The sequence below is a fragment of the Populus alba genome, chromosome 19, assembly GCF_005239225.2.
Source record: "Populus alba chromosome 19, ASM523922v2, whole genome shotgun sequence".
Classification (NCBI taxonomy): domain Eukaryota; kingdom Viridiplantae; phylum Streptophyta; class Magnoliopsida; order Malpighiales; family Salicaceae; genus Populus; species Populus alba.
In genome coordinates this window covers 11,762,774-11,785,270 of record NC_133302.1, presented here as the reverse complement: position 1 = coordinate 11,785,270, position 22,497 = coordinate 11,762,774, and the positions used below count along the sequence as shown (strand labels likewise).

General features: G+C 34.1%; 2 protein-coding genes and 1 long non-coding RNA gene across 40 annotated transcripts; all 3 read left to right on the top strand.

Moving 5' to 3' along the window:
* The first annotated feature begins 263 nt into the window (after window positions 1–263).
* On the top strand, window positions 264–4,580 carry LOC118037015 (protein ILITYHIA-like). 4 transcript variants are annotated; one of them, XR_004685490.2, is made up of 7 exons: window positions 265–892; window positions 1,580–1,882; window positions 1,962–2,078; window positions 2,191–2,292; window positions 2,383–2,529; window positions 4,294–4,337; window positions 4,407–4,580. XR_004685490.2 is itself a non-coding variant. In XM_035042892.2 (5 exons), exons 1-5 carry the CDS (start codon window positions 824–826, stop codon window positions 2,464–2,466), a joined length of 675 nt encoding a protein of 224 aa, XP_034898783.1. In that variant the 5' UTR covers window positions 265–823; the 3' UTR covers window positions 2,467–4,285. The 4 variants fall into 4 exon arrangements, 1 of the variants encoding a protein (XP_034898783.1); XR_012168785.1 differs by having other exon boundaries at window positions 264–892; window positions 4,294–4,580; XR_004685491.2 differs by lacking the exons at window positions 4,294–4,337; window positions 4,407–4,580 and adding an exon at window positions 2,732–4,285.
* An 11-nt stretch (window positions 4,581–4,591) lies between these two features.
* Window positions 4,592–9,290, top strand: LOC118037017 (protein ILITYHIA-like). Of its 6 annotated transcripts, XM_073406705.1 has the most exons (12): window positions 4,592–5,179; window positions 5,330–5,410; window positions 5,499–5,612; window positions 5,817–5,989; window positions 6,324–6,401; window positions 6,496–6,642; window positions 7,285–7,531; window positions 7,620–7,676; window positions 7,791–7,888; window positions 7,987–8,521; window positions 8,807–8,917; window positions 9,046–9,247. In XM_073406705.1, exons 1-6 carry the CDS (start codon window positions 5,087–5,089, stop codon window positions 6,548–6,550), a joined length of 594 nt encoding a protein of 197 aa, XP_073262806.1. In that variant the 5' UTR covers window positions 4,592–5,086; the 3' UTR covers window positions 6,551–6,642; window positions 7,285–7,531; window positions 7,620–7,676; window positions 7,791–7,888; window positions 7,987–8,521; window positions 8,807–8,917; window positions 9,046–9,247. The 6 variants fall into 6 exon arrangements, with proteins under 6 accessions (XP_073262806.1, XP_073262804.1, XP_073262807.1 ...); XM_073406703.1 differs by lacking the exons at window positions 4,592–5,179; window positions 5,330–5,410; window positions 5,499–5,612; window positions 7,791–7,888 and adding an exon at window positions 9,273–9,290 and having other exon boundaries at window positions 5,620–6,642; window positions 7,409–7,531; window positions 9,046–9,115; XM_073406706.1 differs by lacking the exons at window positions 4,592–5,179; window positions 5,330–5,410; window positions 5,499–5,612; window positions 7,791–7,888 and having other exon boundaries at window positions 5,620–6,401; window positions 7,409–7,531; window positions 9,046–9,258.
* Window positions 9,291–9,294: 4 nt separating this feature from the next.
* On the top strand, window positions 9,295–22,270 carry LOC118037016 (uncharacterized). Of its 30 annotated transcripts, none has more exons than XR_012168792.1 (16): window positions 9,295–9,676; window positions 11,018–11,144; window positions 11,233–11,295; window positions 11,758–11,842; window positions 12,337–12,397; window positions 13,047–13,747; window positions 14,058–14,126; window positions 14,543–14,708; window positions 15,914–16,473; window positions 16,865–17,064; window positions 17,193–17,373; window positions 17,453–18,804; window positions 19,333–19,531; window positions 20,543–20,680; window positions 21,563–21,790; window positions 21,911–22,270. It is a non-coding gene; the product is annotated as an uncharacterized lncRNA (long non-coding RNA). The 30 variants fall into 30 exon arrangements; XR_012168790.1 differs by having other exon boundaries at window positions 14,045–14,126; XR_012168809.1 differs by having other exon boundaries at window positions 13,047–14,126; window positions 17,453–17,584; window positions 18,733–18,804.
* Window positions 22,271–22,497: the final 227 nt, after the last annotated feature.

The window sequence follows — 22,497 nt, the reverse complement described above, 5'->3', positions numbered from 1 at the left end:
CCATCCAGGTGTGTTATTTTTGGGGGCTTTTTATTTAGTTTAAGAGCATATCTGGGTTTTCTGCTTTTTTTTTGCTCACCTTTATGATCTGGTGTTCTTTTTCTGGCGGTGTCTTGCTTTTAGGAATATCATGTATCGGGTATTCCATTGGTAATATTTTTTCAGGTACAGACAATGTTCAAGCTGCGCAAAAATTTATTACAGACTTGGATGCTAGGCGACTTTCAAAGTTCCCTGAATATAGGTAATCTAGTTTAACTTTCAGTTTTGTTCTGGGATTTAGCTCCTTTTGAACTTCATGTTTGTGCTGGCTATAATTTAGAAGGATAAAAAAACTTCAATTTCTTCCGCTTTGTCATACATTGCTATAAACCATCATATTCTTTCCACTGGTATATTTATGAATACCAATCACACACTTCAGCTCTTTACTTGTAAATATTGCTTGCATGTATGTATGACACAGAATTATGCTTTTCATGTTTGAATCCATGAAATGACATTTTTATATGATGTATCTGATTGAATATAGCTCTATAAGGAAACAAAAACAGATTTTGTTTTGAAGCACATAAAGAGAATAAATATTGATGAAGAAATTATAATAACACAAAGTGTGGGGGACCTGGAATAAAATGATTGGAGAGCAGCCAAACCCAAATTCTCAATGGGGAGTATCTGCCATTGGACTTTGATGGATATTATCCTTTAAATCTCTACTTTGCAAATGATACCTGCATATATGTTTAAAAATTATGGATACAAATTCAATTGGGAAGGACTTGGTGATCTTTATAGCATATCTTAGTACAACCTTTCGTTGATGCTGAGAGCTCTTGGGGAAATGGCCATCTCTAACCCTGTATTTGCACACAGTCAACTACCTTCCCTGGTTCGTGTCATGCAACCTGCTTTTCTTTGTGTGTTACTTTTGTTGATGTATAGACAAACAAGTGATATCTCACAAGCATTATGTCAGAATGTGACTGTTCTTCTACTTCTTACTCTTTTTTATGCGAAGATAAAAATGTTTGATGCGAAGCTGCAGCATATGTTGTTATTAGTCTACAGTTCTCTTAAATGGTCACTGTGAAACTAAACTTCAACTGCCTTTCCTTTTTGCTACAATCTTCTTGAACGGTCACTGTGAAACTGAACTTCAACTTCCTTTCCTTTTGTCTACAGTTCTCTTAAATGGTCACTGTGAAACTAAACTTCAATTGCCTTTCCTTTTTTGATCCCCAATTCCTCAGCAATTAGCTTTGATCACTTTTATTGTATGAACATCTGCATGCTAGGAGATGGGAAAGAACGATATGTCAATGCTTGCTATTGTTCATTTTAAGAGCCCGCTTGCTATTTTAATTTTATGATGGTTATTCGGAAACAATATTTTTCATGTTAGAGAATTTCTTCCATGGTGGTCCTAATCTATTTCTCATATGAGTTCTGATTCTCTCTCTTAGATATGGTGATTTAAAGTATTTTTCAGTGCTTGTATCGTTAAGGGTTTTTATTCTTCTTATACTTTAAGCTCCTCTATGTGGTCCTAGTCCTCTTCTTTTGTGCATGTTATCAGATTAAGTTTGTTGACCCTTTGCTACAGTCACCTATAGTGAGTGACGTGGCCTATGAGACCTTGGTGAAGCTATCAAGATGTACAGCCGCACCTCTTTGTCATTGGGCTCTTGACATTGCTACTGCTCTACGCCTTATTGTGACCAAGGATGTCAGTGTTTTCTTGGATCTTATTCCAATAGCTGGTGACAGGGAAGCCAATGAGAGCCCTTCTTTGGGTCTTTTTGAGAGAATAATTAATGGCTTATCTGTGTCTTGTAAACCTGGACCTCTTCCTGTAGATTCTTTTACTTTTGTATTTCCTGTAAGTTTTCCTCCCTATCATGTATAACTAAATTCATTGCAACTTCTTGTTAATCTATATGTGATGTCATTGTTGTCAGATAATGGAGCACATTCTATTATCACCCAAGAAGACTGGACTTCATGATGATGTGCTTCGTATTCTCTTTTTGCACATGGATCCACTGTTACCCCTTCCTAGACTTCGAATGCTATCAGTTAGATATCTAAACTTTTGTTTTTGATTAACCAATGTGATATATATGATTTTTCAGATTTCTCTGTCTGTTTTCTTTTTGCATGCAATATAATTCACTCTTTGTGTTGCAGGCTCTTTATCATGTTCTAGGTGTTGTTCTTGCCTATCAGGGCTCTATTGGACCAGCATTAAATGAATTGTGCCTTGGTTTACAACCAGAGGAAGTTGCACCTGTATAATGATACATTTTAACTTTGGTTTCATTGTTCATGTAACTCTGTTTAACCTTCCATGATTTCATTTTCAAATATTTATGGTTACAGGCTCTGTATGTGTATGCAAAAGATGTTCATGTAAGAATGGCCTGCTTAAATGCCATAAAATGTATTCCAGCAGTTGCGAGCTGATCTGTCCCCGAGAATGTTGAGGTTGCAACTAGTCTTTGGATTGCTCTACATGATCCAGAAAAGGTTTGGTTTGCCAGTTGTGGTTTTCTTTGATCTAATTGAATTTGGTAATGAACTTTTCGTTGTTTAACAGGAAATAGTCCAGTGGATAGTTTCTATAGCTTATTTCTATCACTTGTTCTATTGATTGTTCACCTATATTTTCTTCCCCTTGACGTGTAATTATAAATGTCAACCTTGCATTTTTTTTCGTTGTTTTTGCAAGTGCATCAAACTTGTTCCTCCACTTCGAAGATTCTCGTGGCTTGATATTTTATTGCTTAAAATGTACTGCATGCTGTGAGGCATCCACTAATAAATTCCCTGTTTCACTCTTTTTGTGCTCTCCAAATTCATATTTTCTGCCATCATCATCAATTTATAATTCTGTCTATTTAAGAGCTTTGGGTGTTTCTTAGGTTTTTATTCAATTACATGAATTATTCTTAGTTAGGATTCTATTTACTATTTAGATATGGTCGTTTTGCCCCTGTATAAAGCATCGTACTTTTATATTGGATAATTGTTTGTTGAAGGAGAACTATCATTGAGAATGTTGCAATTTAGTATTGCCTAGTCAACTTTAGATATCTCAACTCTCCTTCTGGATTCAAGGATCTCCTGTAGATTTTTAGGTTACTTCTATCCTTACCCTTAATTTGCCTATCATGTTCAATGCCAGTCATACTTTTATATTTCCTGGTAAATTTACCAGAGGTTAAATGCTTTTTTATGTGTCCATGGTCCTTTCCCAGTTTGTTAGTTTGATTTGTGTCTGTTATTCGTTGCTTCTCGAGTAACTTAAATGCTGTAACCTTCTCGGAGGTTTAGCTAAATTTCATATGCATATGGTAAAGTTTATCATACAAGGGCATGTGTAACACCCATCAAAACATCTATTTAAGACCCTGAATGATTGAGCAACTTAATGTTGTGACTTCAGTTGTGACTCTGCATTTGAATTCACTAGAAAGATCTTCACTTGTCATATAATGATTGCTCATTTTAGAAGTATTCTGAGACATTTGAATTAAGTTATTGTCATCAATGATTTGTTTGATTGCTTGAACATCACCTGGAAGTTCTGTGAACTGGGCTATTAACCATTTATGGTCCAGTCAAATAGTGGATCTGGAAACGCATGATAAATACAAACAGCTAACTTGCATGCTCTAGTTGGTGAATTAACAAGTAGTTCTTTGGTCATCTGGTGATTTTCTTTTAAGTGCCTTCATATAATTGGTGGATTTGATCCTAGCAAGCAATTTGATTAAGTTTATACGGAATCAGGGCAAGTTCAACCACTTTTGTTACATCTCTGATTTGTATGGTTGCGAGCAGTTAAAACTTTCTGTTGGTTTCAAACTTTCTACTGGTTTCCTTTTTATTTTTTATATTTTCATGCACGGGGTATCTCTTGGTCCCTTTATGCCTAAGAAATAGTTGTCCATGGAACGGGACTTCTTGTGCTAGTCATGCCAGCCCCTTGTGTTGATGAGTGCCCACCTTGTTATGGCAATATGTTCTCATACGAATTTGTGTTCGCAATGTATCCTCCAAAAGATTACTGTTCTTCATGTTTACAATTATATAGATTACATGGTTCTGAACTTGATCTTGTAACATTCTTCCATCTTAAATTTCACTTATTTTACCTTGTTGTTTTTAAGTCATTGGTTAGTTGTTTAAATTATCATACTGGTTTTCATTGGTTAATTATTTCATCTAGTTGCATGTTTTTGTTATTAATTTGAACTCACTCACTTTGTTTTTTACTCCATCATCTAGAGGCATTAGCTGCTGCTTTGGATGAAAATCCAGATACTACACAGGTTAGTGTGACAAAATTACGATTCTTCTTCTGTGTGCTGTTTTCTTATTTTTTTTAATGATCTCCTCAGGAATCTCTTTCTACTTTTATTTTCTTTATATATCCGGGATGCTGGTTTTGGTGAGGATACTGTTGATGCTGGTTGGCTGGGCAGACAAGGAATAGCACTGGCTTTACATTCTGCTGCTGATGTTCTAAGAACAAAAAGACCTCCCTGTTGTTATGACATTCCTCATATCATGAGCATTGGTAAGATTTTCTTTGCCATTTTGCTTCAATTAAGTTGGCTCATTGTTAAGAAATAATTACTTCCCCAAATTATCACATCCATTTATGGAGACAAGGTAGCTACAGTCATTTAATCAAAGTACTACTTAATATTACACTGATGCTTAAAGAGCTTTTCATTGCAGTTATTGTCTAACCCAGAAAACACTGCTGTTACCAATGGAGCACTGATCTGCTATGTTTCTTAGTAGATTAAGATTTCCATATCTATCTATTCATTAATTAGAAGAAAGCTATATTATTTTTTCTTAAAGCGTATTTTTGGACTCTTCTATTGCATTTTTACCTCATATCAAGGAGAATCATCATTTTCATTTCATCATTTTGTTTGGTATGTACGATCCTGTATGCCTTGAAGTGTTTGTCATCTTAGCTATAAATTGGTCTGAATAAATCAGTGTCTCTGTTTTTTTTAACCCTTTTATGTTGTAGGGTGACCTTAATGCAGATGTTCGAGGAAGAATGATCAATGCTGGCATCATAATTATTGATAAGCATGGAAGAGACAATGTTTCCTTGTTGTTTCCAATCTTTGAGAACTACCTGAACAAGAAGGTCAGTCTTCATTTAAATCATAACATGTTTGACCTTTTTTATTATGTTTCCATACTTAATGAATTCTATAGATGGATAGACTCTGATGTAATGATTAAGGATTATTTAACCTTTTATATTTGTCCCTCTCATATAATTTCTTGTGCTTAGGCATCAGATGAGGAAAAATATGATTTGGTTCGTGAGGGTGCTGTTATTTTTACTGGAGCCTTGGCAAAACACTTGGCTAAGGTCCGATTTTATGTGCCAGTTTTCCTTTCATAGCAAATTCATCAAGCTTTTTTTCTTGTTTGGTTTTAACATCTGTATTTTCTTGCAGGATGATCCCGAAGTCCATGCAGTGGTGAAGTTGTTGGATGTTTTGAATACTCCATCAGAGGCTGTTCAGCGGGCAGTTTCGTTTTGCTTATCTCCACTAATGCAGTCAAAGAAAGTATGAAGCAATTTTTGCCTAAAATTAAAATCTAGGTCTCATAACGATGCATTTAGTTATTGTAATTTATTGATGCTCGTGTCCTTTTCTAATTCTTCCATCTCCAAATCGAAAAAAATGAACTAGAGGCAGTATATTTCTGAAGTTTCATGTTGTTATGTTTTGGTTTACAAGCTGTCCTAACATGTCTTTTTCTTGCATCAGGATGATGCACCTGCTCTTGTTTCTAGGTTATTAGATCAACTTATGAATAGTGACAAATATGGGGAACGCCGAGGAGCAGCTTTTGGACTTGCTGGAGTGGTCAAGGGATATGGAATATCTTGCTCGAAGAAGTATGGAATTACTGCTGCAATAAGGGAAAGTCTTGCAGATAGGTATGTTCACACTCTGGTTGGTTTTAGTTTTATTAAAATGTTATATTCCTCGGATTCTGGTCATTTTCTTTAATCATATTTGGCAATATTAGTAGTTCCTCAAGTTAAAAATTTTCTGATCCTTCTTTTATTGTTTGTGGACATGAACAGTGATTGGTTGTCAAGAATAAAATTGTTTTCCAATAGGGTTCTTGTTCATTTAGTTGTTATAGTGTGGGTGGAGGGGATCCCTGTCTGCCAAGCCAAAGCCAAATAGCGCTTCTTACTGTAGTTATTCACCTTTGTATTTTTTAATTTTGGTCTTTGACGAGCTTGTGTTTCTTTCAAACTACAGGAGTTCAGTAAGACATCGCGAAGGAGCTCAACTGGCTTTTGAGTGCTTTTGTGAAACACTTGGAAAACTGTTTGAACCGTTTGTATAAACAATTGTAGCCTAAAGACTGCAATGTTGTCTGTGCAGATTTCTTTGTATGATTAATGCATCTATTTTTCCTGTTTTTATCCAGGTATGTGATTCAAATGTTGCTGTACTTTTGGTTTCTTTCTCTGACCAAGTTGTAGCAGTTCGTGAAGCTGCTGAATGTGCTGCTCGTTCAATGATGTCTCAACTCAGTGCACAGGGGGTGAAGCTTGTGCTTCCATTGATTCTAAAGGTGCCTTTTGTGGATTTAATCGTTACATATTCAGCACATTTGTTTGATAAGATACAATAATTGAACCGGTCATATAGTTCTTCTAAATCTTGAGGGACTATTTGGATAGAGACTCGGTTTTTATTCTGTCATAGCGATAAATTCTGTATTAAAAGTTGATAATTTAACTAGTAATCATGTAATGATTTTAGTTAGGTCTCATTATACTGCACTCTTATGCTTGATCAGTACGGATACTTCAGTTGGATAATAAAATTCTTTTATTTCCCTGGATGGTGGACATTTATGATCTGTTAGCTGTGTTCTGAACTGAATCAAATAGCTTTTTATACTAGCTAGTTGACTAAGATAAATACAGCAGATATTGACAAGCAGAGGTGAAAGTGAACTATGTTGCTTGCCATTATTGTGCAAGCCTTGTTTTACTGTCTTTGATTTTTTTCTAAAGATAGAATGAATGTCACAGTGAGGATGATTCTTTATTAGTATTGTTATTTGTGTTGTTGACATAGTGTTTTGTAATATTATAATTTTTTCTCCTTTTGTTTATTTGTCCTGCTGTGTCTTACTATTTGGATTATGTTGCACTGCTTTCAGAGTGCTTAACTGATCAAATTGTTGCCTGTACATTTTTAAACTCAGGGTCTTGAGGATAAAGCCTGGCGGACAAAGCAAAGCAGTGCTGTGTCTTACTATTTGGATTATGTTGCACTGCTTTCAGAGTGCTTAACTGATCAAATTGTTGCCTGTACATTTTTAAACTCAGGGTCTTGAGGATAAAGCCTGGCGGACAAAGCAAAGCAGTGTACAACTACTTGGTGCTCTTGCATACTGTGCTCCTCAACAATTGTCTCAATGCCTTCCTACTATCGTGCCCAAACTGACGGAGGTTTATAGTTGCATACACAAGCCTTGTTGCTTAGCCTTCTTTAAATAAACAAAAATTCTTGACCTTGGAATTTTGTTTCCAAATTTAGGTTTTAACTGATACGCATCCCAAAGTCCAGTCAGCAGGACAAATGGCACTCCAGCAGGTTATATATATATATATATATATATATATATTTTTTTTTTTTTGTGATTTATTGTTCACAATGTGCCCTTCATGCGTAGTGGTTCATGACTAACTGTCCATAATGTCATCCCAGGTCGGGAGTGTGAAAGAATCCAGAAATATCTTCTCTTGTCCCTACGCTTCTCATGGGCCTAACAGACCCCAATGAGTATACAAAATATTCTCCTCCAGGTAAAAGGTTTATGGATGAACATTTGTTTAGTTTATCAGTTTTATTAGTTTTATTTTAATCTGTTTCATGTCACTAAATGCCTTTTGGTTTCTTGCAGACAACTTTCATTAATTCAATTGATGCCCCATCACTTGCACTATTGGTACCTATAGTTCATAGGGGTCTTAGGGAGAGGAGTGCTGAAACTAAAAAGAAAGCTGCACAAATAGTTGGAAACATGTGTTCATTGGTACCTATAGTTCATAGGGGTCTTAGGGAGAGGAGTGCTGAAACTAAAAAGAAAGCTGCACAAATAGTTAGAAACATGTGTTCATTGGTTATAGAACCGAAGGATATGATTCCTTACATAGGGTTGCTTCTTCCTGAAGTTAAAAGGGTACCGTTATCACTGGAGTTGTGTACATATTTTGTATACCATTTGTCCTCTATGATTAAGTTTTGATTTTGGATAAGAACAGGTTCTTGTGGATGCAATTCCTGAAGTTCGGTCTGTGGCAGCAAGGGCCGTTGGATCTCTTATAAGAGGAATGGGCGAGGAAAACTTCCCTGATCTTGTTCCTTGGCTGTTTGACTCTCTTAAAACTGATAATAGTAATGTTGAGCGTTCTGGAGCTGCTCAAGGCTTGAGTGAGGTATTATTGGTTACTCTTAACTTTCTAGTTGACTACTGAACCACTTTTTCACTTAATTAAGCAGCTCATTATACACATAAGGTTTCTTCAAGTCTTCTGCAATTAATAAGACAATAGCACAGCTATTACGTCTCTTGTGCTTAGATGAAGGCAATTAATCTGAAAATGAATACTTGTTATGATTATGATGTGATACTTCCTGAAGAAAACACTAGTTTTCGGAATTTGCAGACCTCTTTTAATCGGGTATACTTAAGTTCGGGGCTTTTGTTTATCTATCTCCAGGTTCTATCTGCACTTGGCACAGGATACTTTGAACATGTGCTGCTTGATATTATCCGAAACTGTTCTCATCAAAAGGCATCTATGCGTGATGGATATTTAACACTTTTCAAGGTGAACTAATTCGCGTCAGCTAATATTCTCATAAAAAAATGTGTCCAATAAAGTCCCCCCCAAACTACTTTGGATTTTGCTTATGACCCTTCTCTGATTATGTCCTTTCTGTGCTAATTTATTTGCAGTATCTGCCAAGATCTTTAGGTGTTCAATTCCAGAATTATTTGCAGCAGGTGTTGCCTGCAATTTTAGATGGTAGGTTCAGTAATTTTGAAGGATATTTGTAGTTTTGGTTGCTTAGATTGTTCAATTCCTTTTTTAAATATAAATGTTCTTTGTGGATTTTTTTTTCCAGTACTGGTAGTAGTAGAACAACCCAGCTTATAATAAAGTGGCTGGTTTGCTCGTACAGGTCTTGCGGATGAGAATGGGAAAATGTATATATTATCTTGTTGTGCAACATAGCTCTATTTTGTTGCCAAACATTTATGTTGTACTCATAGTCTTACTCTATCAACCACATTCTGAATATGAATAATTAAGCTATTGTCAGTTTCTCCAAATGTTGAAAATGCATAGAATATTTAATCCACACAGTAAGATGCAACTCCTCTCAAGAATACAATAAATCAGTCATAACATACATTCATGTTAAATATTTCTAATACGTCTTTTTGGGTACTTTGTTACCTTTAAATACTTGGAGTTTGACTGACCTTGAAATTTTTCTTATGATGCTTTTCTTAGGTAAAATGGCTGGAAGCTTTAACTTACTGTGAGACACCTATTGCATAAGCTTTTTTCTTAGCATAAATAGTAAGAACCTTAGCATTCATGATTATGTTTATTATGACTTTCATGTAACTTTTCATTTTTTTTCCTAAGATGATGAAACAAGAACACGTATGAAACATAATTCAAGACACTATTTGTGTGGCCATATTGCTCTTGCTAAATAAATGTATTACTTGTGCTCCCTAACAAGCAAAATTTCCCATCACTGGCTAGACATGTTAATACTTGTTTGGAAATATTTAGACCCTGAATCACGCATTAGCACTTACCTGATTTTTTGTTTGTTTTGTTGCTGATTCTCATCAATGTTTCCAACCTTTCTAAATTGTATTGTTGACCTTGTAACAACTAAAATAACACCTACTGTAATTGTTTCTTAGAACCGATTTTAATTTATTAGAAACCACTTGTTAGGAGAAAATATTACAATCAAAATCCTTATTTGACGATTGAATTCTGCTTAGGCTCTACTTGTTGGTCTGGGACCTTAATAGGGCCTTTTCTTTGTTAGTTCTGTCTTTCTCATGAGTTGCATGTAAGGTGTTCATTTAAGGTTTTGGGAGGTGTTTGGTTAAATTTTTTTTCAAAGATGTTTGTCAGATTTTATGTTTTTTGTTTTCTAATGATTTAATTGTTTTGTTGGGTTGAAGGTGCGCTTCGAAAAAAACCATTTTTGTCGAATGATTTTTGGGACAATGATTAATGGGACAGGCTTTGATGATTTTTGTATTTGTGTTTGTACATTTAATTTTTAATAGCTTTCATAATTGGTTTGGACATGTTTTTGTTACCTCTAGCTTGGTGTTTAAGTTGAAGCAGATCATTTTTGCTCTTTTTTTAGTTGTTATGCATTGCACTATGATTTTTTTTGTTGCTTGTTGGGTTTTTTCACTGCTTAGAGTTAACAAATATGATTGCTTTCTTGATTGTGCTTGCTGCAAATTTTGTTGTTTTTTATACTTTGATATTGCCTTATTTATCTTTGTTGTGTAATGAATGTTTTTTCTATTGGTGCTTGGTTCAAGCTTGCTCGTTTTGTTAGTTCCTGCTTCTTCTATTTTCTTTATTATTTTTTTAATTTTTCAGTTCCTCCTTGATTGTGTTTATGTTCTTATTGTATTATTTCTGGCTTATGTTTTTTTCTCCCCTTTGCGTTTGATTAGTTTTAGTCTTTCTATGTTAATTTTGTCCTGAGTGGCTCTTCAACTTGTTGTTGTTGTTGTTGTGGTTCTTAGGGGTTGAGGGATAGTTGAGTTGGGTTTTCTTTTGAGGTTGTCTTCAGCGTGTATAATTTTATTTTCTGTGGTAACTAAGGAATGAAATAAAGCAAATAATTACAATTGTTCTGTACTTGGATGAGAGGCTGAAGGAAAGGGATGAAGAGAAAGAAGAGGTGAGAAAATATCAGCAGCTTAACAAGAAGCGAAAATGTCTAGAACATACTATTTATGATACAGAACTCCATGATGCTGGACAAAAATTATTGGAGGTCAGTACCTTTTAGATGCTTGGACATGCATAAAGGTTTATTCATGTAGTGCTTTTATGACTCATAGAATGTTGCCCAAAATTACTAGTTGAAGTATACAAGGAGAGGCATGCTAGCAGCTGACAAAGAGGAAAATAAATATAATCAACTGGTCAGTCATTATAGATGTATGAAGTCTCTTGTTTCTTCCACTGGTTGTTGTATCTTTCCTTTATTTGTGTGCTTATTACAAAACATTATGTACATTAGGAGGACGCCTATATTTGCATCACATTCAAGTGCTAACACCTTTATCCTAAAGTAGAACAACTACATCAAACCAAGTTGCCACACTTTTGAGTAGCTTTGCAAGAATACCTGTCATTTGTACCATGCCAGCACCGTTTACCTTTACTAATCCCATTCTACTCTTTTGCTTCCATTCCTCATAGCTCTTTTTGTTACATCACTTTTTAGTCACACTACTGTAATCGGATATCAACCATGATTATCGATCTAAATGTTTTGTGCTCTAGCCTTTTCAACTGTTAAGACATCTTAATTAGAAGCTTCGCCATATGATTGCATATTTTGACTTAAAAACTGTTGATTTTTCTTTTCCCATTTTTACTAGGTTCTTTTTCTGCTCGGCTTCTTGGATTAGTTCAAGTAACCCTCGCTTGACTTCTTGCATCATTCCTATAACAACCATCTTGCAGGTAATTTACCTAGTCTATTCTATCATGTTAAATATTTTCTCTCTTAGAGTTGTGCTCCCAATTTGCTAGACGATATGGTATCACTAGCAATCTCTTGACCTTCTGCCATGGTCACATTATCGTTTGAATGATGTACTTCATATCAGTATGTCCTTAGAGCAACTTATTTCATGTGGTGGTTAGGGATAATAATATATCAACTCAGATAAATAGGCACCTTAATGCTTTGAAACGAGGACAAGCCACTTTTATCCCGCTTAACAGATAAGGATAAAAATATCCGTGTGTAACTTATCCACATGGTTCATATGTGGTACCTTTATTAAAAATGTTGAAGTTTTCTCCTAATTTTATCCCAGTATTTGCATAGGATAGTCCACCATGCTTGTTCTAATTGAAATAGTATTAATCCAATAGAAACATTGATTCAAGTTTTGTTGTTCTGAATTTATATACAAGTCTCCTCGTGTAACTTATTCATCCACATGGTTCAGATGTTGTCCCTTTATTAAAGAAGTTGAAGTTTCTCCCAATTTTTTCCCTGGATTAGCGCAGGTTAGCTCTCCACCGTACTTGTTTTAATTGAAATAGTAATTATCCAGCAAAAACATTGGTTCGAGTTTTTTTGTTAATAATTTGTATGTTGGTCTACAAACAAGTGAAAACTAAGTAATTACTTGTGCTATTATGTTCGAGAAGGTTATTTCTCTACATGTTTTGTTAATTGATTGGTGATGTTTTCATTAGTTTGGTGTGCAAATTTAGGTTGAAAGTTTCTGGTGTGAGAAGCTCTGTAGTAGTTATTGCTTTTGGAATTCAAGGATGGATAATTGTGAGAAAACGTTTTAATTTGATAATTGTGGTTGATTGGTACCAATAATAAAAGTAAGCTATAAAGTAGCTGCATATACGATTCTGGTGTCCACCCCCAACCACAATGCTACTGGGAAATTATATGATTTCAGAAGTAAAACACTTTTTCCTTAATATGATATTTGTAAGTAAAATTATTTGACTGACATGTTCTTGAATACTGGTGGAGCATTGTTTATGCCCAAGGGCTTGTCTATAAATACTTTTTGAAAATTTGCATGAGCTAAATTGTTAATGATGTTGATATGACTCGTGCAATGGCCTGTATGCTTATATAACTGCATATTCTTCTTATTCTCCTAAGTTTTTACCTAAACTGTGATTTGTCCAGATTTGGATGTGTCCAAAAATTGATGGTTTGGATTGCATTACTGTGGATGGTATGATAAAAATCTTATATTTTATGATGATCCTAGTACATGTTCATGGTGCCTTGACAAGTTACTAATGATCAGGTAATTAAGGAAGAAAGTTGTTATGATGGGGCTTTTATGGTTATCGATGCTCAAAGTTGAAGTTTATGAACATAATTATGTAGAACAGATCACATTGAGGTAAGAAATCTCATGAATGTGTAGTTTCCATCACATAGACTAAAATGAGAAAACAGAGCTAGAGACTAATTTAACAACTACTCTGAAATGACAAAAACAAAAGTTGGATATGCTTGTCTATAAATACTTTTTGAAAATTTGCATGAGCTAAATTGTTAATGATGTTGATATGACTCGTGCAATGGCCTGTATGCTTATATAACTGCATATTCTTCTTATTCTCCTAAGTTTTTACCTAAACTGTGATTTGTCCAGATTTGGATGTGTCCAAAAATTGATGGTTTGGATTGCATTACTGTTGATGGTATGATAAAAATCTTATATTTTATGATGATCCTAGTACATGTTCATGGTGCCTTGACAAGTTACTAATGATCAGGTAATTAAGGAAGAAAGTTGTTATGATGGGGCTTTTATGGTTATCGATGCTCAAAGTTGAAGTTTATGAACATAATTATGTAGAACAGATCACATTGAGGTAAGAAATCTCATGAATGTGTAGTTTCCATCACATAGACTAAAATGAGAAAACAGAGCTAGAGACTAATTTAACAACTACTCTGAAATGACAAAAACAAAAGTTGGAAGCCATAATATCCTTTGTGAAGTTTGAGATGTTACACGGTCCATAATTGAAGGGGCATGAACTAAATGATGCTAACTCATTGGTTGAAGTCATAACACAATAACTCTAAAGTTTGTTTTGAGTTGTTTCTAGAAACTTGATTTTAATATTTCACTGTAAAAAGATTTTTTTGACTAACCGTTCTTCTAGGTGTTTTTGACAGGATGGATAGACTCATTGGCTGAAGTCACAACACAAGAGCTCTGAATTGTGAATTTGCTTTATTGTTTCTGTATGTGATAAATGACTAGTCTGAGTTTCAGTTTTTTGTTCTTGCCTTTTAATATAATGTTAAACTATTATATCTTGTAATCAATGTTTTAAATCAAGTCACAACACAAGAACTCTAAACTGTGAATTTGCTTTATTGTTTCTTTATATGATAAATTACTAGTCTGAGCTTCAGTTTTTTGTTCTTGCCTTTTAATATATATTGTTAAACTATTATATCTCGTAATCAATGTTTTAAATCAATTTATCTTGCTTGATTTGCCATCCATTATTATCTTTGCTGAAATCCTAGAAGATGATGGTTTGATCTTCCTCCACATGTACTCGTTACTTACTAGGATAGGTCATGTTTACATGGTTCCATTGAAGCATTCAGCTTTTCAAAAGTGACATGCTTTCTTTTATTGGAACATATAGGTATAAGTGGAGTGTGAAAGAGTTGCATAAAATGCTTCATTGGTGCAATGAGCAACTTTTGTAGTTCAGCCATGTAAACAAGAAGGCACTAGATCAACATGTAAATCTCACTGAGAAACAGGAGGAATTCCAGATAAGGCAAGCTGAACTTGAGGCAAGTAATCAGGTACCATGCTACTGGATTTTAATGCTTAAATGTCTTCTGTTATACTTATTGTTTTTAACGTGAGATTATGATTTATGCATCTTTACTTCAACGACAAACATAAGCCATAAAAAAACAGTCTGAGCTTGAGCTTGATGTGAAAGACCTGCTATAGTGAATTTCAGGACATATCCAAGCCAAGGTACCAAACTCTAGCAAAGAGAAAAAAGCTAATTATTTTTTGGGGATAAAGAATGCTAAATGCTTTTATTTAACATGTGCTTTGCTTTCAGGATAATGCTATGATTTAACGTGTGCTATGCTAAAATGTAAAGTATCTCCTTAACTAAAATTTTCCACATATTACTACCTAAGCTATAATTTCAGCTTAAAGTGCCTCACATTAGGTTTTTGTTCTCTACTATCAATAAACTAATCGATATAGCTAACATGGTAGATAATAATAAAACACAGTCTAGTAGATGGAGAATTTGCAAATAAGTAATTAAAACATCATTATTTAAGAATTATTTGGGTATTTTGTTACTTAAATTAATATGTTAGGGATTTTATACCTGCTTTGATTTGACCTAGTGTAGGATTTGGGGGACCTGTCGCATGCATATTTTCGAGTCTTAATGCTAGATGCTTGTCCAGTGAAATTTGATTTTTTACAATTTTACAAGTTTCCTTACTCTTGTGGATATCAACTCTTCTACTTTCGTTGTAGATTCAAGAAAGCTTCTTGTGGATTTCTAGGTTTTTCTTTCCTTCACTCATCGTTGGGTGATTTTTCATTTTAGTCCAAGGAACCGGAACCATCATGTTATGACAAATAATTGATTTTTCTTTTCCATGTTAACTGGACACTTTGATGATGAGTTTTTTACCCTTTTCAGATGTTGTACTGGCTATAAATGTTTGGGATTTATTTAAGGTCTATACCAGTAACTAGTAGATGCCCGCCATTAAACTAAAAACAAGACCCCTTTGAGAATTTCTAGTTTTATGATGAACTCTCTTCAAGTTTTATGTGTCCATGTATGGATTAATTGAAATTAGATAAAAATGTTTTGTTACTTGGTATGCGTATGCAATTGAACTTCTTAACTCTGTTGTTACAAGTCCTCATGCTTCTCTTGCCATTTCCTTTATATTAGTGTGTATAATTTTATTTTCTTAGTTAAACAGGGAATGAAATAAAGCAAATAATTCTTGTTGTTCAGTACTTGGATGAGAGGCTGAAGGAAATGGATGAAGAGAAAGAAGAGTTGAGAAAATATCAGCAGCTTGATAAGCAACGAAAATGTCTAGAATATAATATTTAAAATAAGAAACTCCATGATGCTTAATAAAAATTGTTGAGGTCAGTACCTGTTAGATGCTTTGACATGCATAAAGGTTTATTCATATAGTGCTTTTATGAATCTCGTAGAATGTTGCCCAAAATTACTTGTTGAAGTATTCAAGGACAGGCATGCTAGTAGCTGACAAAAAGGAAAATAAATATGATCAAACTGGTCATTATAGTGTTTATTACAAAATAATTTTGGAATTTTGAACAATGAACTGCAAGGTGATCTTAATTCTTATGTGGAAAATAAAATGTTTGACAATTATGGTATTCTTTATCAGGCTCTTATTTCTAAACTACTTTTGGAAATTGTAGGATGAGTGATTAAGCACCGCAATCCAGGAATTAAACATGAAATTGATAATTTGACGGCATAATGCTATGATGTGAATGGCTAGTTGGCATACAATGAGTGCTGCATAAAGATTTAAGGTCTAGTATTTCTCATTCTTACTGATTGTTAGAGACTATTAGTTTAGCTCCTCATGGCTTGCCTGGTAATGGCAATGTATTTTAGCATCGATTATTTGGAAGATTGCTACTTTTTCCTGTGTTTTTTTTAAGCTTAGTTTTTCTTTTGCTTCAAGATTTTTCTGGACTGTTTATCATTGGCATGAAATATGCTTATCTATCTTAAAAATAATGTTACAAAATGGAAATCCTTTGGCCATAGTTATCTGAGAAGGTGTTAAAGCAGTGTTAGACTATATTGACATTCAATTTGAAGACTTTGTCCATGATCAAAAACTGTATTGTTTCATGTTTTTTTCCTAAGGCAAGGTAATGCCCTTTGTATATTTATTTTTCCTCTTCTCATGTGGAGGAGGCTCAGAGCAAGATTTCTTAAAATCAGCTAAGATGTATAACGAGGTGTTGAATTGAATGCCCATGAGGAGTCCAAGGGCAACAGAGAGAAAGAGGAAGTAGAGAAATGATAAACAAAAGCGATAAAAAAACCTGACAGGGCTGGAGGTTGATGGGAAAGACCCGCGAGAGAGAATTTCAGGAGATATCCAAGCCAAGGTATCAAATTCTATCAAGGAGAAAAATGCCAATTATTTTTTAGGGTTAAATAATGTTGAATGAATGCTTTTATTTAAAGTGTGGTATGCTTTCAAGATGATGCTATAAAGCAACTCGATATTCTACAGAGAGAAATACAGGATGCCCATGAGGATTCCAAGGACTTGGAGAAGGTGCTCAAAGATCTTACAAAAGAAGTTCAAGAATTCAGCAAAGAGATGACAAACAGAAGCGATAAAAAAGCAAACAGAGCTTGAGCTTGATGTGAAAGACTTGTAAGAGAGAATTTCTAGACATATCCAAGCCAAGGTATCAAACACCAACAAAGAGAAAAATGCTAATTATTTTTTGGGGATAAAGAAGCTAAATGCTTTTATTTAAAGTGCAGTATGCTTTCAAGATGATGCTATGAAACACTTGATATTCTACAGCAAGAAATATAGGATTCTTTGAAGGATCTTGACAATATTATTCCCTTGTACGAATAACAAGTTACAAAGGAAAATGGTATCACAAAGATGTAAGCCTGAGAATTTTAAAATTTGTTCATGCTTTTGTTTGCTGCACATGGACAAGGAATTGTCGGATTGCTTGGTGTTAGTATATGGGTTTTAGTCTTGACCAGTACTTAAAGTGAACTAGCTTAGGTGGAGGACATAGAAGGAAGAGGGGAATGAGATCTACAATGGGGGGGAAAGGAATTGGAATAGGAAAAAGATTGATCTCACGGAATTGCCAAAGATTAGATTGCATTCAGATTCTATCTAGGGTAAGCTACAGTTCCATTAACTCTAACATATAAATAAGGCCTTGGATCAGTCATGATGTCAAGTCAGTAAAAATTGTTTGCTGATAGATTTATTCATTAAAAAGTTTCAGTTTCAGTTTCCAATTCCGTTTTCGTTTCTTTTCTTTTCCAAATTTCTTGTTTTCTTTTGTATCCACCCTTGAAGTGTATTTTCTTTCTTTATCTTGATGGTCTATACTAGGAAAAGGGATGGGCTTTTGCTATGTACACTATCTATCTTTCATAAACAGTTTTTGGCAACTTGTAGTATAAAGAAGCATGAAAAGCATCTTAGCATCTTTTATCAAATGCAAGTTAAGGCAACCCAATTTTCAAGCACAGCTGCCTGTGACAAATGGCTACAATATGAAATTGACTTTGGCCTGATCCATTTAAAATGGGCTATCTTGTGCTTTCTGTAGTTGGTGCTAAAAGATCTGACAAGATTTTTTTTTTGTTAGTGTCCTTTTCATTAAACTTTTATTGGAGTTAATTGATATAAGACTTATGTTATGAGCTTGTAGTATGTTTCTTTAGTAGCCATTTGTTTTTTATTTAGTGATCTCTTCCAAAACCTACGTAGTTAATGATACACATGAACTACTCTATGTACATTTCATCATGCACTATCTCTTTTACAATTAATGAGATTGAGGTATTTTCTCAATGTCACCCTTTTAAGTTTGTATTCTGATGATTGTTGTTATTTAATAGGTAGGTGCAAGGCATCAAGTATTATCTGCTTTCCTAGAGATTGTGTTTGATAATTCTGATAATGGCGTCTTTATAATACTTCGTAACCTACTTTCTTTTTCTTTTTGATGTGTGGATGGATGTCACCATTTTAAGTTTGTATTCTAATGATTGTTGTTATTTAACAGGTAGGTGCAGGGCATCAAGTTTTATCTGCTTTCGTAGAGACTGTGTTTGATAATTCCGAAAATTGCATCCTGGTAATACTTCATAACCTACTTCTATTTTCTTTTTGATGTGTAGAGGACAAATAATAGTCCAGATCTTATTACAAAAGGAGAAGGATCCTGATTTTTGTGTTCATATTTTTCCTTCTAACATATGAGCTTATATTTATCATTACAAATCTTCTATAACAATGCTCTAGAATTTCTTTTGAATTATTTGTTCTCCGATGAGACTTAATTTTAGTTGAGAAGTTCAAAAGGTCAAAACTATGGCCACCATCGATTGGGATAACAATCTAGGACTCTGCCCCTATCCTTGCATCCATGCATAAAATTGGCATACATGTAATGCTTTGCGGAAGAACTAGACGGAAAATAGAGAAGTTCTCTATATTTGCAGCCATACAATTTTTTTCTTCTTTTTTTGCCATCCCTCCCAACCGTAAAAAGATGAAAGGAACCTGATTACTCTTTTCTTTTTCAAAAGTGCTCATTCTTCGTGTAGTTCTTTGTGAAGTCTTTTATCATATAGATTAACCAAGGTGGTTAATTTTTTATTAGGATGTTGTCTTCAATTGCTACCTCTTGGAATCTTCAACTTGATCAATCTTTGCGGGTCGCTTAAACATAACTACTGTCATGCCAAGCTCTCACTCTCCTGGCTTCCTAAATTGGTTGGGTTGGAAGTCTCTATTTCACTTTTTTAGTCTCCGCATCAACCAACCGGGACTATCTTCACTGTCGATGGCCACCACAAATAGTAAGCTGCCGACTTAACTATCTTTGTGATACTAAATATTCGCTACACTCTTTTGGGTTTGCTTGTTATTTAAATTTATATATTGTTATGTGTTCAAGTCATGGGAGAATTTTGTAAGAGGAAAAAATTGATTGGTGCTTCTTTGTTTGTATTTTATTTTAATATGACTGCAAATTGCTTTATACGATGTCCCTTGGATCTATGTTACCTTTCCTTATAAGAGAAATTGTTACATATGGTGTGCATTCATTTAATGATTTTGTTTTGCCCTCTCACTTATTAAGCATATGTTTTCACAAGTGGTTGATTAGGAGGAATTGCATCTCGCTACAATTGGTTTGAAAATGGATGAGTATTTTTTGGATGGAAAGCACATCACGTTCATCTATGTTCTTATGCACTATTTCTCATTGTCTTTTTCTTTGTTTCTGGAAGATCAATACTTGAAAGTAATAATTTTTAGGAAAACTGAAGTTATGAATTTATTAGAAAGTGGTGGGTTCTCTTGCTCCAATCTATACTATGTAGAGCAGCAAGGAAAGGTTTGATTCTTTAAACCTTTTGTTATTGCTTAATTTTCCCAAGAATTATGTATATCATTTTCCTTTTGATTTTAAAATTTCTTTTGTTTCTCGTGATAGTGATAACATCATTGACATTGATGAAAGACTTTGAGTGTCTTGATTTATTGAAAGAAATTATTGGCACTCAAGTGTATGAAGAGAGACGCCATGAAAGAAAATTTGATTCCTTTAACCTTTTATTAGTGCTTAATTTTGCTAAAAATTATGTATATTCTTTTCCTATTGATTTTTAAATTTCATGCATTTCTTGTGACACTTAATAGATAGCATCATTGACATTGTTGACAGACTCTGGGTGTCTCGAGTGTAGGATGCCGTGAAAGTTTGAAAATTATTCCGGAAACATGCAAGAAAGGGATAGTTGAGTTGAGTTTTCTTTTGTTGATGGTTTTTCAGTGTGTATAATTTTATTTTCTCTATTAAACAGGGATCAATAAAAAACAAATAATTCAAGTAGTTCAGTACTTGGATAAGAGGTTGAAGGACCGGTATGAAGAGAAAAGGGAGTTGAAAAAATATTAGCAGCTAGACAAGTAGCGAAAATCTCTAGAATATATTATTTATGGTAAGGAACTCCAATGAGCTCAACATAAATTATTGGAGGTCAGTAGCTGTTAGATGTTTGGACATGCATAAGGTTTTTTCATGTAGTGATTTTATGAATCTCGTAAAATGTGCACCAAATTGTTAGTTGAAGCATAGAAGGACATGCATGGTGGTCACAAAAAGGAAAATAAACATGATCTTACTCGTCATTATAGATGTAGTGAGTCTCTTATTTCTTCCACTGGTTGTTGTTCCTTGTCCTTTATGTGTGTGTTTATTACAAGATAATTTTGGAGTTTTAAATAACGAACTGAAAGGCGAGCTTAATTTTTACATTAAAAATAAAATATTTGACAGTTATGTTATTCTTTATCAGGTTCTTGTTTCTAGACTAGTTTTGGAAACTATTGTTTTTATAATTAGCACTGCAATCCAGGAATTAAACAATAAATTGATAATCTTGAGGGTAGAATGTCATGAAGTGTGAATGGCTAGTTGTCATACAATGATTGATGCATAAAGATTTAGGTCTAGTATTTCTCATTCTTATTCATTGTTGGAGACTTTTCTTCAGCCCCTCATGACTTGCTTGGAAATGGCAGTGTGTTTTAGCATCGACTAAAGGAAGACTTGTGCTTGTGATTTATTTTATGTTGTGTTTTTTCTTTTCCTTAAAGATTTCTCAAGACTATTTATCATTGGCATGACATATGCTTTTCTTCCTTAAAAATAATTTTACAAAATGGAAATTCTTTGCCATAGTTATATCATGTCGTGTTCAAGTAGTGTTAGAGTATCTTGACATTCAATTTCAAGACTATCCAAGATCTAAATTGCATTGTTTCATTTTTCTCTCTCAAGGCAGTGTAGTGCCCTTATATATTTATTTGTCTCCTTTTAGGTGAAGGAGGCTCGAAGCAAGGTTTCTGAAAAATTAGCTAAGATGCATGATGAGGTGTTGAATGCCCATGAGAAATCCAAGGACTTGGAGAAGGTGCTTAAAGATCTTACAAAAGAAGTTCACGCATTGAAAATAGAGAAAGAGGCAATAGAGAAATGAGAAATAGGAAGCGATAAAAAAGTAGACAGAACTTGAGCTTGATGTGAAAGACCTGCAAGAGTTCCTAGAGTGTATATTCTTTCCTTATCTTGATGGTTCTGTCTATGCCAAAATAGCACCTTTATATGGTTGAAGGACTTTTTCTTTGTGCAGTATCTCTCTTTCATAAACAATTTTTGCAACTTGCAGTATAATGGAGCGTGAAACGCAGCTGAGCATCCTGTATCAAAAAAAAAGGTCAGGCAACCCATTTTGCAGCAAAGCTACTTGTGAACAAAGGCTGCAAAAGGAAAATGATGATTTACAACGTCTTTTTTCTTTAAATTTGGCTTAGGCAAGAGTTTAGATCAGTCTATTCTAATACTTTAACATCAATGCAGATGTATGCTGGTGTTGTCAGAATCTTCCTATAGGGGGTACTTTCTTATCTCATGCTTATCAGTTAATTAGGAAAGGACTAAGCCCTCTTCAGATAATTCCATGATCAAAACACAATGTACAACTTTTTTTGGGATCTTTTAATTCTATAGGATCTTTAATAGGCTATAACATAGTTTTCAAGTGTAGCAGGGATATATTAATGTTTTAAAATCATTTTCTTACAATGATTTCTTATTCATCCTAACTACACAATGGTTTCTAAGATCATTAGGCATTTAGACTTAGGACTTATAAGTTTTATTTTTATTTTTGTTAGCTACAGCCCAAGGCTTGTTTGGTCTTAATTAATACTTTGTTTTCAGCTAGGATTCAATGTTTGCTTGGATCAAGTTATG

What these genes read in the sequence shown, in the direction of transcription:
- LOC118037015 (XM_035042892.2), top strand. Translation starts at nt 824, where the DNA reads ATGCTGAGAGCTCTTGGGGAAATGGCCATCTCTAACCCTGTATTTGCA. An exon ending in ACAGTCAACTACCTTCCCTG is followed by an intron (nt 893 to 1,579) that starts GTTCGTGTCATG and finishes GCATGTTATCAG; the next exon opens with ATTAAGTTTGTTGACCCTTT. An exon ending in CTTTTACTTTTGTATTTCCT is followed by an intron (nt 1,883 to 1,961) that starts GTAAGTTTTCCT and finishes CATTGTTGTCAG; the next exon opens with ATAATGGAGCACATTCTATT.
- LOC118037017 (XM_073406703.1), top strand. Translation starts at nt 6,460, where the DNA reads ATGATTAATGCATCTATTTTTCCTGTTTTTATCCAGGTATGTGATTCA. An exon ending in TCGTGCCCAAACTGACGGAG is followed by an intron (nt 7,532 to 7,619) that starts GTTTATAGTTGC and finishes TTCCAAATTTAG; the next exon opens with GTTTTAACTGATACGCATCC. An exon ending in GACAAATGGCACTCCAGCAG is followed by an intron (nt 7,677 to 7,986) that starts GTTATATATATA and finishes GGTTTCTTGCAG; the next exon opens with ACAACTTTCATTAATTCAAT.